Source organism: Diadema setosum, chromosome 20 (genome assembly GCF_964275005.1).
Source record: "Diadema setosum chromosome 20, eeDiaSeto1, whole genome shotgun sequence".
In the NCBI taxonomy this organism is placed as follows: Eukaryota; Metazoa; Echinodermata; class Echinoidea; order Diadematoida; family Diadematidae; genus Diadema; species Diadema setosum.
Genome location: NC_092704.1, coordinates 5,468,695 through 5,487,078, shown reverse-complemented (window position 1 = coordinate 5,487,078; position 18,384 = coordinate 5,468,695). Strand labels below are relative to the sequence as shown.

The 18,384-nt window shown below is 39.2% G+C and overlaps 1 protein-coding gene across 1 annotated transcript; it reads left to right on the top strand.

Annotated features, from left to right (window-relative positions):
• The first annotated feature begins 183 nt into the window (after nt 1-183).
• On the top strand, nt 184-17,773 carry LOC140243656 (cilia- and flagella-associated protein 221-like). The gene is made up of 20 exons (XM_072323320.1): nt 184-247; nt 1,514-1,691; nt 2,023-2,123; nt 2,950-3,132; nt 3,931-4,028; nt 4,446-4,706; nt 5,309-5,613; nt 5,831-5,883; nt 6,415-6,479; nt 7,275-7,362; nt 7,873-8,152; nt 8,709-8,827; nt 9,526-9,714; nt 10,461-10,697; nt 11,530-11,679; nt 12,478-12,578; nt 13,261-13,362; nt 14,069-14,194; nt 14,832-14,903; nt 16,135-17,773. Exons 2-20 carry the CDS (start codon nt 1,538-1,540, stop codon nt 16,259-16,261), a joined length of 2,811 nt encoding a protein of 936 aa, XP_072179421.1. The 5' UTR covers nt 184-247; nt 1,514-1,537; the 3' UTR covers nt 16,262-17,773.
• Nucleotides 17,774-18,384: the final 611 nt, after the last annotated feature.

Below are 18,384 nucleotides of genomic sequence, written 5' to 3'. Positions count from 1 at the left end.
TTTATTTTCAGATATCACTTCGCAATATTATTTAGTTACAATCTTTCTGCCCATTGTTGGTCTGGTAGGCTCGTTTGATGAGGCTTTGAAATATTAAAGTTGAAGTAAAGGTACGATTCATGTTTGATATCCAAGGCAACCATTAGCATTGTTGGCCTTTTTGATTACCTGCGCACTTACATATGTGTGAAACGGAAAATCAAATCGGGGGCCAGCCATCCTGTAAAGTACCGTAAAAACACTGAAGGTATGTGTTCATCGTTTATTCAAACGTATTAAGACAAAAATTGTATATTTAAAGACTGATGATATATGTATTTATGGATGAAGATGTATCTGAAATTCTTCGTTTAGTGCTTCCTGATCCTGTGACATATTTCAGTGCAATTGTAACAGGCGTCTGTGTATACTTAGTCCCACTCGTTCTAATTCGTGTTAGGTGTATGGTTTTGTGTTTACTTTAATGTGACTATAGTCTAGTAAAAGTAGACTGTAAATTTTGCTCGTTTAAGAAAATATATGAAGTGTTTCATGTTCTCATGAAATGTAGCTTGATTCAATTTGACGGTAACATAGACTAGATCTATTTAACCCACTATGAATGCTGTTGCGGTTAACCAGACCCTATTCGTATTCCCATGATTCCAGGCAGTATTCGATCACAAGTTAGGTAGGCTGGGCCTACTGCAGTAGGCTACTGGCTGGAGTTCGGTCACTTATCATATCACTATACACAAGCCAGCAAGTTCTATTGTCACAACACATGCAAGTCACATCATTTCACATACTGGTACAGTTATTCACAACAGGAAAGTCCCTGAGTCCCCTCCAAAAATCCATCTAAAATCCCAAATTTTGCCATAAAGTAAAAAATGCAGAATTGGCGCAACTTTCCCAAAGACAAAGTTAAACTTTAGCGTGTGCGAATGAAGCCCAGTTCTAAAGTAACTGGCTTCCTAAGACTCTAGAGTCAGGGTAGTTGAAAAAGCGCTAAAAATCAAGAAATAGAACCTCTATGCCATTCTCTTGCGAGATTTTTTGCCTATCGCAAGCTCAGAGTATGAATAATATGATACGCAAAAAATGCAAAAGAAAAACAAAATCTCCGTACGTGCCGATGCAGTAACTAACGTACAGGGGTTGAATGCAAGTGCCAACTTGCCAGAATTCGGTCACCAACGGGTGCCGCAATGTCCCTGATGCAATTTCGCGCCAACACTGTATGGCGCTGTGTTTGTTTGTTTTTTTAATCAACTGACCGAATTCTGATCGCGTTGACCGTATTCTGGGGGATAGGTGATAGAAGTCAATATATTATGTAGATTATTTTAGGATTTTGTGAAATTAACGTTAGACATTAGCCTTTCATGGTTCTCTACTCTGTCAAGGGTTATAAATGTGGTTGTCAATGAAGCCAATATGCTTATTTTTTGTAAACCCATCATCATATGTTATGAAAGTGTTTAAAAGGAGAACTTAAAGAACATGAAACCTTTTCATCGTGTCTGTACAGATCCCTGCCACCTCAGCAAGGATCATGGCAGTGGAGAGGCCCCTCAGTCAGCTCAATGCTGACCCCCTCTCACCCCTTCGCAGCAAGTCTGGCCTCAACGGAACATCTATTGTTTTGCATGAGTCCCTGGTAGCACCAGAGAAGAAGAAGACAGTTCCCAACCATTTGCTTGACACAAGTAAGTCCAACATATATGCACATTTATATTTATCTCTAACGTTAGTGCTCCTGTAGTGTTAACATCATACAGGCACAATATATGTTAAGCCACAATCCATCAGAATTTTGTATTTGTGTATTCAGTGTTCTTATACTGTGCAAACTAAAGTTTGAAGCCCCCCCCAAAAAAAAACAAAAACAAAACAAAACAAAAAAAAACAAAACAAAAATCTGCTGTATCAGTACAAACTTTGTTTACCTATCACTAATCAGATTGTCTTGCTTGTTTCTGTTTTCCAGTGATCAAAACTCATTGTTTTTCTTGCAATGTGGCATTGCCTTCCATACAGAGATCTACCACAAGTTGTCCTTCAATGATGTGCTGCAGGTGGAGCCAGCCATCGTTCACTTTCCTGGCTTTGAACCAGGAAAGGTTCATCGACAAGTCCTGGTAAGATTCTTGAAGAGCTCTGTGACATATACCAACATTTTAAAAACTTGCCAGTCTTCTTAACCAGGTCTTTTTTTCCAGTGAGATATCATCTTCTGGTCCTGATTCATAAAAGCTTGATATGATATCAACTCTTGCTGGAATGGCAATTGTTATGGTAATGACAAGAATCCAACTTCCCGATTGGCTGTTGTTATGGGAAATTGCCATTCCAGCAAGAGTTGCTATCCTAACATCTTTTGTGAACTGGGGTCCATGTGTCTGTAGAGAATCAGACTGCTGTTGGTTTTTTTTTTTTAATGCCTTGTCTTTGCATTGAGAACGTATTCAAATATGTTCCCTCGAGGCTCCTACTGCTTCTATTTAGTGCCGATGCTATTCAAGTTGCCACGTGTAGAAGACTATCTATTTAGCTCCTGCATTTTGTAGACTGTAATCAATTAATTAATTCAAATGTAATTCTAATCTTAATATTCCCATGCCACAAACCTGCTATTTCTAATTGTTGGGTGTTATTCTAAATGTATCATGATTATTTTTCTGTTTTCATTAAATGTATCTTTAAGAAAGCCCTGCAATTTTCATGTGCTATTGAACTGATCAAAATATCATGCCTTGGAAGATTCACATGGCCTGCTTTGATAGACTATGTCCATTAATGAATTTGTGTTGTTTATACGTAAGACTTACTAACTTAATACTGTATGAACTGATGTAAATTAAGTTTCACAGTAAACCCTTCACAACTCTCCAGAGTCTTTACAGAAGTCATTGCTAATTCCTTTTACTATTGATCTGTTTTTACACCCTCCCTTTTCCATCCTAGAACATCATTAACGTATCATCAGAATGCCAACAAATGCACATCATCCCGCCAGCGACTCACTACTTCAAGGCATGGTACAAGAAGCGGGACCGCCTGGTTCCTGGGCTCTCCATGGAAGTGACTGTGGAGTTCCGGCCAGATGAATGGCGGTACTTCTATGACTGCATACGTATACACTGTCAAGTAAGTGGACTTTCTGTGCTACTCAACAGATGCCCTGCTGTGTTACAGATTCTTGTTGACTGGACAAGGGAAATATGAACAATGTTATGTGCTTCTGCTCATCTTATCTACAGCTTATTTTGTGACTTTTGATGCAATGCTGGTTGATATAATTGGTCACTAAATGACAATCCACTCACATTTGACAAGTAAGCTCGTATATGAATGGTTCACTGTTCATGATGTATAATAGCTATCCAACATATCACCCAAAGTGTTTGTTGCCCCCTTCACTCTCATATATGGTTTCAGCATTCTATGATACTAGTTGAATCAAGATGATGTGATCAAAGCTGTTCAGAATGTAGGAGATTTATTAGATAAAACCAAAACTATACAAACTGATTTTCAGTGTCTCCAAAGACATCTATGCATTGTGATTCAAATGATCTGAATGAACAATTATTGGGTAAATATTAGCCATAGCTGTGATAGAAAGATAAAAATTTTTGTCTCCTGTTAGGGAGAGTGGAAGTTCTTGACATGGTTCAGATTATAGAGACCTGTTGTTTTCCATTCAACCAACTTTGTAATAGCCTGTAAATGAGACATGCTGGCTTGAAGTGCATCAGTTAGAGTGTTGTTTAAGTGATATCCTTTGAGGATGTGTTGCTGTCAGGAAGAATAATGCTTATGATGTAACTTTGTTTTGATGTGGTGGCCAACTATGCATTGCTGCTGCATAGTAAAAATTGTGAATGTGGAGTTTGTGTTTTGTTTTTGAGTAATCCTATGTGAATTGCTCCCTTTTCCTCACAGAGTACAGAACATTTGGTGATTCCAGTCCATGCATACCCTGTCATGTCAACAGACTTCCCGGAAATTGTTAAGTTTCCAGCAACCCCAGTATCGCAGAGGTAATTATTATCTCCAGATTTCTTCCAAAGTTTGACTGCCAAGCCAACCTAACCCTTGAAAACAAAAATCATATGTTATTGTATGAAATAGAACAGCACCACACTATATTACGACTATTATGACCAGTAAAAAAAAAAAAGGGCTATTGTGCAGCCCTGTTTTAACTTTGTCTCATTGCATTGATGTTTGTAGGTGGTATACTCATATATCACCTTCTTAGATATAAGGATTGGGTTCTTTTTTTTTTTTTTTAGCAGAATGGAAGTTTTCTTGTTACTTGCACAGCTTAAAGTTCTGAAATCAAAATAATTCCATTTTAAGACATTCAGCTAATACAAATATGGCGATAAGTCCTAAGTTTGTGTCAACCTTCTCAATATTGTCATACTTTCTCACTTTGACGATTCTCTTCACAGGCAAACCAAAGTGATCCCACTCAAGTGCAATATTCCAGTGGATTTTGAGTTTCAACTCAAATTTGTGCAGCCTCACCCGGCAATATCCATAACACCCACTACGGGTGTTGTGCCCGGCAATGGTCAGGTGGACCTGACAGCAACGTATGCCCCATCTGATTTCAGCACCGCCGTTGTGAAGATGCAACTGATCATATCCCAGTTTAACACCAAGCCTCTCGACTGCACTGTTATTGGCTACTCCAGTCCAGGACTGGCAGTGTAAGGGCACTCTTCTGTTTTTTTTTTCCCTTCATGATAGAGGTTTTGGTGACCTGTTTCAGTAGATTATACAGTTGGGGCTTCACAGAATATCTTGTTACCTATGTAGGTGTTATATGAACCTTGATGTTTAAATCTACTAACTGCCATGCGTACATGAGGTCACCTACACTTTGTTTCACTGACATTTTGAGGTAATTTTCCTTGTTTTACATGAAATGCTCACACCCACAAATTACAATCTACATCAAGAAACACAAATTGTTGACAAAAATGTTCTTATTTGAAGTGATTTTATATCCATATTCTGCTTTAAATGCCAGCATTTCAAGGAGATTAGTTTATCATTTTATGAAGGACACATTTTGTTTTTAATAATAGACAGTAACCAAACTAAGGAATTGGCCTCCCAAAAGATATGGCGGACTTCACTCTTTTGGGTTTCCTTGAACAATTGCATATGTATAGCCGACCATATGTCTACATTCAATTGATTTTTTTTTTTTTTATGTGTCTGGGTCATTTACATCAATAGAGAGAGTCATATCAGTTGTTGCTGTAGGATAAATTGATAATATATTGCGTCTTTCTGCACTGAACAGTCCACAGAAGTCAAAGACAAATCAGAATGATGTTGGAACGGAAGGCCCCTTGTCTCCAGCTAACACCGCCATGAACGCCAGCCAGCTGGACCCCCACTCCATCTCCCCCATCTCCATGGCCAGGAGGAAACGGCAGTACAAGGGGACGGCCAAGAAGGTGACCATCAAGGAGAAGACGAAGCCAGCCAACGAGGGGGTGGAAAAGGACGGGGTTCGCTTCCCGCAAAATTTGGACGTCCAGCACTCGGTCAACGCTGTTCTGATTCAGACGCCTGGCAAGCTGACAGTGAAAGAGTTGCGTGAGGGTGAGTTTGCGTCATAGACCCAGTGACGAGTCATGCATTGGTAAATTTGGTGCATATTGTAACTCAACACTGTCAAGAACCATTTTCTATTTGCTTGTACCAGAGTAAGTGACTCTTAGATATCATATGTAGTGACACTTGTGTGTGTACCAGTTTACATTGATTTAACGCGAAATCCGTCTCACGTGGCAATATTTGTTTTTCTGTTTGTTTACAGCCGTTATGTCCAAATCTGGATCTGCGCAAGCTCTGAACCCAAGACAACTAAAGGTAGCATTTGTTTTCCTCAAGATTTTGCGAGTATCTGAGGTTTTAATTCTTAAAAACAGTGCTCACTGTCTGATTTCCAGTGCATCATGATGATACCAGTGTGTAATGGTTTTACATGTGAGATTGTTGATTGTTTTTCAGTTTGTGAGAGAATGAGCAAATATTACATATTTACCATTCACAAGTAATAAGCATGATGAGATATGAGACCCCTACACATGGAAACAGTGTCTTGAATATCTCTTGAGTCTCAAATGCATGTAGAAATGGGGGGGGGGGGGATCAAGATTTTCTCCCAACATCAAGTAACAGAGTGACAGCAATTTTGTGTAGCTGTCATCACAGTAAAGTAAATACAATGATACAAGTTTGATTTTCAATCAGCACCATGTCATCAACTTACACTGCAGTGACTAATAATATCCAAAATAAAAAAAGAAGAAGTTAAGTTAGTAGTAAAGCAACAAACAGAGAATTTCCAAAATGCTAATAGCTAACTCAAATCTTTCTGTCTCATCCGTCCGTCACTAGGAAGCCATTTTTGATCGTGAAGTGAGAGAAGATGTGCTTGCAGAGAGGAAAAACCAGCTGAGATGGTAAGTCAGTGAGAGAATGGAGGAGTAGGTTGAGCACATTAGGCAATCATGTAGCCATATGATTGAAAGACAACACGTACAAAACCACGAATGTGGTAGAGCTCTCTGTGATGCAAAGAGGTAGAGGTAGCACTGTAAAGTCAATCCTGCAAAGTCGCATAAATATATTATTTTGTAAGCGTGACATGTATATGTCTCAACTCGGTGAACGTTTCATTTTTTAAGTGACTGCAGATTTTTCATATCAAATCAGATGAATTAAGTCGCTCTCAACACGCAAAAAGTAAGAATTTCTCTTCCATATTTGAGATGTGTATATTTCATACATGTGCTCTTGAGATTGGAGCACCTTTTCCATGAACTGTAAAACCAGAAACAATTGCGACGTCAAACTTCCGCAAATTGGAGCCACAGCCTTTTTTGTGTTGTGAAACTTTGGCGAATTGTCACTGACATTCAATGCATTGTGTAGACAATCACTTTCACAAGCATTTTGCCTTCTTGAATCTTGACTCACGAAATTCATGATAGTTTCTTGCATGCAAAAAGTTCTGGTTTTACTGTAGTTTTGTGCCAGGAATATGAGAGTCCAGTGATGCTAATGGCAAGTTGATTTCGCATAGAAGGGAGTTTCCCATACAGCGGTATCATATTCACTCCTATGGAAGAGACGCTAATAGTCATTCAGTTGAGAAATTGAGTCGTGAATGGCTTAATTGTAAATGTCAGGTGGAGTCCATACACATTTGACTGTGCTTGTGACATGGCTGTGTCTTTACTTTTATTCCAATCTAGGCAAGTTCATCTCGGCAGAGACCAGATGACACCGGAGGAGAGACTGGAGATCACAGAAGCTAGGAAGGAGGCTGTCAAGGACTATCATGTGAGGAGAAAATTTCACTTTCATAGAATATATGTGATGATTCTGGTATACTCCGTCACACTCCTGCAGTGTGCTTGTGTAGTTGAACCAAATGTTGAGGGACTGTGATTGATAAGGATTGTTGACAATTATGATGATGTGTAATATGAAAGCTTTTGCATTATCTCCAGTGCAGATTTTGAATTTTGCAGTTAGTCCTGACCAAATATCATATTGAGCTTTTTTTTTTTTTTTTTTCATCATTCATGAGGTTAGATCAAGGACATCAGAGACAAGAGGACTGAAGAAGATGTTTACAATGTTGTGTGTGTGTTTGTGTGCATGTGTGTGTCTGTGTGTCTGCCAGTCTGTTATGTGCAAGTATTAGTGCCAGGGATCAAGGGAGGGACAGCTTGGAAGAATATAGTGAAATTGGCATCAAAGTGCAGTCAGAAAAAGAAAGCATTTTATCAGTTGTATAGTATTAAAAAAAAGTATAACTATCTTTTATACATCCCATGCCCTTTGCAGTTCAAGCGAGGAGACCCTTTGGCTGAGATGGAGTTCAGCCGGGGTTGCACGTCCTGCAGCCAGCGACGCACCTACCGGCGGGCAGAAGAGGTCCCCGCCCAGACGGCCCAGTTTGATGCCTACCGAAACGACCCATGGGCCCTGAAACACCGGGCCATCGGGCGCTTCCAGCAGGCCGTTCTCAAGGTCATCCTGAGGCAGCGAGCGGACGACAAGTGGTCACTGCTGAGGAAGCTCGTCGATGACTACCGGTCAGGGAATGCCGGCAAAGTGGACATAGGTGAGAGGCTTGCCCATTACAGTTGGGTTTTGAGGACATTTGAAAAAATTTTGCCCTCAGTAATGTGTTGCAGTGTTATGTGCAGTGTGGTACAGTGTATTGTGTTTTGAAAGGACAACACATCAGTATAGGCATGTGCACTTCAGAATGCATAGAGAATGAGGTTTATGCTTGTAGAAAGGTAACATAATTAGTAATCTTGACTCTTTGGAATCACAACTGCTTCAATTTTATGCCCATTTACAGAGACTATCTATCATCTTCGGCCTTGACCTCACTTTTGATTCTGTTTTCTGTTCAGTTGAGCAATTATTTGATATATGTGAAGTTATTGTGATTGTCTGCGCAGAAGCAAATCAGCTGCCAGCTGTTTTATCAATTGCTGATTTATTCAGTATCAAAGCAGGTACCATATCAAGTCTTTGAAGGACCATGACTCAGGATTATTTGTCTTATTGCTAAGCCCCAGACACTGGAACCACTTTGAAAAAGCTAGTGCAGTGCTGTTTGATACAGCTGTTGTGAATTATGTTTTATTTAATATTTTTTCTTTCAGTGACCTTTGGTGGAAATGGTGAAGCCAAGTATGACCACCTCCCTCTGCACATCAGCCCAGATAGTGTCCTAACCTATGGCTTCCCCTCCTACATAGCACCAGACTACAAGGACGATATGGTATGGCAATGTCTTTTAACTGCACGTCATCTAAAATCTATTAAATCAAACAGCAGTAGAGTGTGTGATGATGCATACGATAGGCTACATGGAGAGTGTTTGTACAAGATCTGCATAATAAAAGTTGTTTTGTTTTTGCTCAACAGTAGCTCTGCTGGTTAAAAAAAATAAGAAAAAACAACAACTAAGAATTGATCAGGAGCTTTGTTTGGTGCTTGTGTGTATTTGTGTATGTGTGTGTGTGTGTAATTCTCAAAGAAAAAGATTTGTACATTACTATCATTGTTATTGTCATTTTCAACTGCATGGAAAAATATACGATTATCTTTGCTGTGGGATAGAATGTTGCTTTTTATTTTGGCACTACTAGAGAGAAATCAGTGTGGATGGTTGTGGTGACACCTCTAGCACTGATGGCAGAGCATTTGGTATTTTCAAGAATGAAGACATATATTGTATGTGCTCGTACAGAAAGGCTTCTTTCAAATGGAATAATTTGCAGTAAACGTGTAATTCACGGGTCGCCAGCAAACGATTAGTTTGATAAAACTAATGTCAAGTACGTTAAGATTGGCAATGAAGTAATATTGGTGCAGTCAAGGCACTGATTAAGAAAAAAAAAAAAACTTTCACTAACATATTTTATCTCCATCTGCTCCATCTTTATCTCTGTCTGCTCCATCTTCCTGCCCCTCCAGGCACCAGATGCCCTGGGCATCGTGCCTTCCAAGCCAACAGACATCGTAGTAAAGAGAAAGGTGCCCTATCTGGGCCTGAAGGTCCCCCAGCAGTATCACCTGATGGGGTACAGGCCCCACAATGTCCTGGATGCTGCAGTGGGCTACGTGGCCCCAAAGTTGGTGCGCACTCTCAGAACAGGGGCTGAGGTGAGTCTAGTTGACATTAACTAATCCGTTTACTCGGCAAAAAGCCCTTTTATCACTCTGTTATTTTGTATCGCAAGTTTTCAAGATGTTAGTCTGTCTAATCTCTAGCTCTCAAACAGAGCACATTACAGATGATTTTTTTTTTTCTATCATGAATGGCCATTGTGAAAGTATCATCATTCAAACTTTTACAAGTGCATACCTTTTGAAAGGTGTATGTTTGTTTTTCTGTTCTTGCAGAAAGAATAATTTTTTATTCATTTTCTCTTTTTGCAGCTGCCATCATTTCCTTTGTTTCCCAGGACAAATATAGACTGTTTTTTTTTTTTTTTTTTTTTTTTTTTTTTTTTTTTTTTTTTGTCTATCCACATGAATAATGCAGAGATGCCAAGTGTTACTATCTTACATTATTTCGTATTTTCTATTCCCCCCCCCCCAAAAAAAAAATACTGCAGATATCATTGAAAATGCTGTACTACTTCAATTCTATTCCTTCACATGCCTATTGCAAGAAGGGCAAAAATACTGTATTCCACCAAAAATACACCTTTCAACCTTCAGAATACTGTAATGATGTTTACAAGGTTCGCATCCCTGATAAGGAAGAAATGGGGAATGAACAAATAGTGTGATATGCGTACAAGAAATGTATTCTAACACTGCACGTTGGGCAATGCCTCCAGTTTATATCTTTACCAAATGAGACTTAGATGATTAATCAAAGACACTTCTTCATCTGTTGTCAGGATGAACTGATCACCATGCCGGTGCCCGAGGCAGCATGGCCAGACAAAGACCAGCCTGCTGTAGACCGCCTGGAGGGCATCCACAGGGAGGATGGAGATGATGATGTGGAGGGCCGGGAGGAGGATGATGAGGAGGAGGTCATTGAACTGGTGTCTGGTGAAGACAGGAAGGCCGTGCCCCTCGTTCCACCGGCAGCCCTCTTCAAGTCCGTTGACTACCCGTCTCTGCACATATTTGTGAGTCCAGTTCCTTTCTTGTCATATATAGTTTTTCCATATTATGCCCATTTGAATCGATTCAAACTTGTACCTGTTGTCTTTGCACTCCTGTTGAATAAGCTTGTGGCACATGTAGTAGCCACTTCTGGAATAAATTTGACAGCCCTTGTGATGTTGTTTTACGTTGAGAACCAATGAACAGTTTCAAACAACCTCTGTATGCTAGAATGATCAACTTATTGCAGGGGGGAAGGAACCTTTGGTATGATTTTGTTCACGCATGTTATATTTCATCCAATTGGGGAAAATGAGGTAAAGACATTCTTCGTTTGTACAATAAATTCCAATGACATACCCAGTATTTCTTTTGATGCACTTTTATGACACAAAAACCGAGTGATACCTCATGTGAAAATCACAAATTGACATTAGCAGTGGCCCAGTGGCCTGGGACCACTAAAAATTGATGTTGGGCCACCAAATTTCCAAATAGGCTTTTTGGTGGCCTGATTGGGCAGCTGAAATTCAAAATGAATTTTTATATCTCCTTTTATTTCAGGCCACTACATTTTTTTTTCGGGTCACTGAAATTTCACAATGAGAGATTTTTGTGACCTGAACAGGCCACCAGAGAGAGAGAGAGAAAAAAAAAAGTTGATTTTGAGCCCTGATAACGGCATATACAGTATATAGTGTAGCAATGTGGAAGTGTAAAATTGTGTGGATGGCCTCAGATGCTAATGCATAAATGGTAGATGGAATCCATCTCTTGATATATGACATGGTGTTGAGTTGCTTGATGGATCTTGCTCATACTTCATGCTTTACCTGCCGTATCTTCCACCTGTAGAATCCTGCACCCGGCCTCCAGGTCTTCCTGCCACCCCTCCCATATTCGGAGGTGGACCCTGACTTCCACCTGTGCCCCCTACCGAGATACACCCACTCAGACCCCAGGAACAAGCACGGCGCCACCCTCAAGAAGTACCTGGACCGTGAGGTGAGCTCAAGGGCCCTCATGTAGTCCGAATGCCATTTACATTATTCCTAACCCTGGAATCTCTGGTCTACAAAAACAGCAAAATGAAGGAAATCTTCACATGGCATTCAACTTTACTGTGACAAGATAAGCAAGGTCCAGCAAACAAATCATTTACATGTAATATCAAAAAAGGACTTATGTAATAGTCACAAGTTTCACAATATAGTGTAAAGTTTGTGGGAGCACATTTGGTAGCAAATAAGACTGGATATCTGAACAAGAGGCCATGGGTCGAAATCCTAGTAAGTGCATTCGTCCTCTGACAAGATGATTTATTCACAGGGCACCTCTTGACACAGATTTATGAAATGGTACATGGTCATGTCAGGGTAAAAAATAAGGGAAAAAAGAGAATTGCAGGGCCCTGTGAGAGAGCAGTGGTAGAGAGCAGTGCAGTACAATGGTACCTTCTCACAGCAGTTGGATTTGGATTTGGATGCCAGTTTGATTTTACTCAATTCGTTCACATCAACTTGAATACCGTATATACCACATATTTCAAGGGATTTTTATTTTTGTGAATTTTGCAAGTCAGGTGCTATTCACAAATTCATAGGATCAAAGCTATCCATTAGAGATGATGAGTCTCTGCATTGTGTGTGAGGATTGACTGCCTTTTTTTTTTCATTAGCTTCCTTACCCGCTTTTATAGTGTATAGATTTTTATGATCCTCCACAACAATCAGCAGTCACCTAATGATAGCCCACACTCAACAGCATGATATTCAAGTGTGATCCATTTGCTTTCCTTTTCAGGATGTGATCAAGGGTGTGATGGCGTGGAAGAAGTTTCCCTCACAAGGCTTGGTGTCCCTAGCCAACACGCCAACTCTCACCAACGTCTGGGTTCCCCGATGGTGAGTCTGAGATTCTCTATCTCTTTGAACTAAGAGTCAGGGAGGTGTTATATACATCATATATACTGTAAAGCAAGAGAATTTCATGGCATTACATTTTTGCGAATTGGGGCAAGTGGCCTTTTTTGTGGCGTGAATTTTTCGCTAATTGTCAGTGGTATTCAATGGCGGATATAGTGTAGACAGGAACTTTTGCCTGCGTTTTCATTTAACAAATCTTGGCTCTCATGAAATTCTCAAAATTTAAATGCTTACGAAAATTTCTGGTTTTGCAGTATGTATATTATGTTCATGTAGTCTTGATGGGGAGAATGTGATTATTACTTGGATGTGGATCTTGGATATAATTTCAACTTACACATAGTACCCAAGCTATATAGTAGCTGCTGTCAAGTTATGTTTATGCCAGACATCAACTAGTTAGAGTTTAGTTTTAAACATTGGTAAGATAGATAATGATGTGTAGGTAAATGTAATTAGTGGTCTAGCTTATCGAGTGCTATGATTAGTATCTGAGGACTTGTCCTGACTTTGGAACTTTTCTGTAAATTGGACCCCATCTCGAAGAAAACAAAGAGAGAATAATATTCAAAATGCAAAGCCCTGTTGAATAGAATGAAAGTTTCATGAGGCACAATCCTGGATTTTGACTGTAATTCACTATTCTTTCATCCAAATTCAGGACTGACACATTTGGCACTGACCTGCTACCAGACACTGTTCCACCACTCTTGGATGGTCTCCCTGAAGCTGACAAGGAGAATATTGTCCTCTCCGATGACTCGTGAGTATGACATCTACTTCACCACTTGTTGGGCAAAGATTAGCTGTTATAAGAGAAGAGTATTGGTAGATAGTATGAATATATTCTTCATTATATTCAGTCAGATCTCTTTCAAAATATTGGAATGTATAGAAATAACAATTCTACCCTTTTCTTTTCTTTGCGTACACTCAAAGAAAATTGTGTTTTGTGTCATACTGAAGATGCTCACTACTATGGAAATTTGAAGTGTGGTAAAGTTCAGTAAATCACCTGTTCTCCTGGTCAGAAATCCTAGTATTTAGCGGCGGCTGGAGTGAGAACAAACCCAGTCAGTGCACAATCCGCATATTTTTAGATGAAATTATCTACTTTTCTTGACCTTGAAATTCTATGAAGCTGTCGGACATGGTCATCTTAACATTTCTGATAGCCACAACAAATATTTTTATTAAGTTACGTAAAAGAATGGCAGATCAAGGATTTTAAACGCAGGCGCTTTGTTGTCACCATGTAGACTTGTACACTGTATGCACGCACATGCATGCACAGCCTTCACACCGATTCAGACTCTACCATAGCTCCACGCATGTTCTGTACAGGAAAGCTGTTTGTTTTCATTCCAGCTATACTGGAATTAATGATGTATGCCAGACCATGAGAATACACTTCTGGTGAAGCTACAGTTTTGTGGTGAACTTATGAGATTATTTTCTGTCATTTCTAGGGATGGTGAGGAACCGCAGACCAAAGAAGTGATTCCAGAAGTAACCTTGACTCCCAGCATGGTGAATGCAGAGTTTCCACTTATCAATGCACCACAGACACCAGAGGTGCAACAAACACCTGATAGGTGAGTCTACAAGATTGGTTTAGGGCAGCAAGTTGTCTTCTATAGTACTTCTTCTCATATGGCGTGATAAATATGCCAGGTTGATACCCTTAGCTGACTATTGCTAGTCAACTGGGGCGTACCTCAAAGGGTTGATAATTTAGTGTGACACATCTTTAGCTTGGTTGTTTTTTAATACTTTGTGTAGGTAGTGTACGATGGAATGTCGGCTTCATTGGTTGAATGCCGGCTGAAAAAAAAAAAATTAATACTTCGGTCACATTTACATGTGACACACAGTGTGTACACTATAAAAACAAAAAGGTTTCCATATTGCTGCCATACAATCTCTGTAAGTTATGAATGTCCAATGATATGTATACAAATGCAAGTACCTGTGCCTTGTTCTACGTAAGACAGACTCAGCCTTTGTGAATATGGAATCACATTCAAATTGAAATGGAAAACTCAAGAGCTAGTCTTGATTCCTACATGGATCTTAGTTGATCGTAAGTTGAATTATGTTTTAGTTTTTGACTTGCTTTTATCAATTACCACAACTTCACCAGCAAAAATATGAATGGGTATAGAAGTGCTGAAAGCAAATATTTTTGTATTCTGAAGGTAAGGATGATTAATTTCTCTGTTGTCATTACAGTGAAGAGTTTCCATTTGGTACCAAGCTCCCCACACACAACAACCCTGTCTCAAGCAATGGACCAGTTCCAAGGTGAGTTTAGCATACTTCTATTTCATAGTAGTCATTTTTTGAAGGCAACATGTTTGAATCGTACAGTCAAACCTGTCTCAGCGACCACCTGCTGCATACGACCACTAAAAAGAACTCCCTCTGAGAGAAAAAGCATGTTAAAGAACCTGTCTGTAGCAGCCACCTGTCTATAACAATCTTTTTTTTTTTTTGTCTTCCTTGGGTGGCTGTTATAGACAGGTTTCACTGTACATGCATTCTTGAGTCACATGCATGTACATATCATTCCTGGGGTGACAAGACCTCGTATCCAAAAAACATGAATTTTCAGGAGAGCAAGTAAACTTAATGTTCATGTTTACAATATTTTTGCAAAACAACATCTCAATGTCAGATAATGTGGAAACATTGTTTTTGATGACATTCATAATTGTATTGTTTTAAATTCTTGAATTGAAAAATTTTGATATTCAACAAACTTGAGTTGAGAGTTTTTTTTAGAATATGACAATTGAGATATGAGGTCTTGTCTCCCCAGGGACCATATGTGGCAAGAAGTACTCACAGAATATGACACTAACTCAGACATTAGTTCCTTGTGACATGTCTGCAAACAAATTCTTTCACTTGTATCTAATGAAGAGGACGTAGGGCGTGCTCTAATTACCAGTTAATCTTTTCCTCTTCTTTATCGGAATGAGACAGGAATAGATTTAACAGGATGGGGTATTATAGGATGTTTTAGCTCTGTCGATATTGTGCCATTTCTGATTCATCAATAAACTGCACCTAGCATGTAGTATGAGCAAGAAAAATACAGCTTCATGCCATGTGTACATGCTATGAAAATGTGCTGCATGTGTGTCATCTTTGCGAAGTCCTTCCAAAATCCAACTGCATGCCTTTTCATCCTGTATTTCCAGTATATCCACGCATGTACATAACGTACCTTATTTGAACTGACTTTTAGTGTGTATCCTGCTTAGATGCTAACAGACTTGTGGTTCATATGTCTGTTTTATGAATGACAATCTAATCTTACCTTAGTACTATGTATCTATCATTTCAGTCCTTTATGGCATCAATGAATATACCTTTTTAGTTGTCTGTATTAATGCATCTGCTACATGTTAAAACACTGCACAAATATGAAGTTCCCTTTACTTTTGATATTGCATAAATAGACTAATTGAGTGTAGTGGAACTGAACAAACTTAATTTTTGTTTGTTTGTTTGTTTTTCTGTACGGCAGAGAAAAGAGGGAAAGTGAGCTGGAAGTCTTCCTCAAGAAGCGATACAACCGGCTGGGAGAGAAGATCCAGGAACGCGTCTCCCACATGAACACAATCACCAACGACCCTGACCTCATTCTGCACTGACCGCATCCCTCGGCTCCATCACCCTCTCTTTCATCTGTCCAATGAGGGCTCACTCCTTCTAAAGGAACACTGCATCAGCTGAGGCTGAGGTAGCTTTTCGAGCAAACTTTCTGCGTCGCGGGACTGATCGTTGTAGACGGCAAGCAGTGCCGGCCGTGATGTAGCTACCCCCTTGGAGAGTGTTTGCAAGTGCCAGTACTGATGAATATGTATGCCTGACTGGTTTCCACACCATTGCAATGACCAACAAAGAAGAAACAAAACCAGAGTAAAATACATGAAGATGTACACCGATATCTTTGATGTGCAGATTTATTGCAATTACCTCCTTTTTGAGTTTTCATGAAAGTGATATGCTCCATCTTTATCATGGTCATCGAATATTTCTCAAAATAGCTCTTGGTGCATCATTAGGCTCATTAAACTTTTGCTACAAAAAATCCTGATCTCTTGTTTTTATTAAATTTATTCAGGATACAGATTCTTTGAGAGCAAAAAATAAAATCGTTTTCCAAATTTTATTTAGCACAAAGCTCAATAAAACACCGGTGTTTTTCCAGTTCCAAATATCAATGTATTTTTTTTTCCATGTATCTATTTGATCTGAAAGTTCTTGTATAAGTGATGAAATGAGCACAAATGATTTTCTTATCTTCTTGAAACATACAGGCCTTGGACTGTCTATTGTCAGCCACACTGTACTTTGATGGGGCTGTGTAGGAATGGCTGTGTGTACGTAACGGCACGAGCGTTTCAGTTGGAAGAAGAAAAAAAAAATACTGGCCCTTCATACATTTCAGCTGAATGAAACATTCCGTCCATTTTTTGACGTCATAGGTTGGAGACATTTTTCAAATGGGAGTTTTTGTACTTGAAATTTTTCTTTCTTTGAATGTTTTCTGATGTTTAATGTACATAATGTATGAAATGTGAATATGTATTATTTATAAAGAACTATTAACATTATCTTATGGGCTCCTGTCAAGCTTTCAGACATTTGCTGTTCTATGTTGAAAAGAATTCCAGTCAGTCTACACCATGCCTCCATTTCTTTAGGACTCACAGATATGTGTCATTCAAGTCCTAACTTTGTTGGATCGGTTCTCTTCACTTACGACAAAATGAGTGATCATAATTTAAAATGTACATGTGGCATCTACATGGAAAAATATTTGAAGAAAATGAAGATTTGTGAACATATAACCTGGAATTCACCAAGGTAGCTTATATGTAGGCCATGCATCATGCAAATTTTGACAATAGGACAGCCAAAAGACATCCACTAAAGAACATGTGCTGCCATCAGCATGTACAGGTATGCCCGTTTCTGCCTTGTTTCTGTCCATGGGCTAAGTTTAACATGGGATTTGATTCATACTACCTTTGTGGATTTCAACCAGTTTTCATTTATCACCCTGTTTGTATTCATTGTACAGCATCATTTCTCACATATTGTTGGCATAAAGATCAACTGTAACATACCCTGGTACATACAAATCCAAGAAACAAAAATATACTTGTTACTGTGCTTGATTTTGAGTGTCTGTATTATCAAAAAGATATTAAGTTTATGGTATGGCATCAACCTGGTCAGACTAGCATCTCTTTATCGTCGCTGGGGCGACAAGACCTCGTATCTCAAAAATGTCAAATGTTCAGGAGAGCCAAAAAACATGGCGGCCAAAGCACTATACTGAATGGGATAGCCGTTCCTTTGACATGCCGCGGTGGCTTCATTTTTGGGGTAAGACAGCTGGGATTTGGACAGGACATCACTTAACCGATTATTTGACCACTAATGCAAAAAAGCCATTTTCACCAAAATTTGAGATACAAGGTCTTGTCACCCCAGCGACGTTATACAGAAGTGGTAAACGCATACACACACACACACACACAAGGATGAGGGATAGAAAATGACACTACAGCTATCACGTAGTCTACATTCTTGTAAATTTTAATGATTCAGTAATAATAATAATGTTTCTTTTTTTCAGTTTGTAATTAGCTATTATTTCATGATACATACAGTAAAGGTTTAGGGTTTCTGCTGTTGGCTTACTTTGACATTTATTCAGGCCAATGAGTTCACATGAATTATATATCGATACATGGGAAATGCA

Bases quoted from the DNA above. Each gene is read 5' to 3' on its own strand.
- LOC140243656 (XM_072323320.1), top strand. From the start codon at position 1,538: ATGGCAGTGGAGAGGCCCCTCAGTCAGCTCAATGCTGACCCCCTCTCA. The intron at 2,124-2,949 runs GTAAGATTCTTG...TTTCCATCCTAG, and splicing joins AGGTTCATCGACAAGTCCTG to AACATCATTAACGTATCATC. The intron at 5,884-6,414 runs GTAGCATTTGTT...GTCCGTCACTAG, and splicing joins TGAACCCAAGACAACTAAAG to GAAGCCATTTTTGATCGTGA.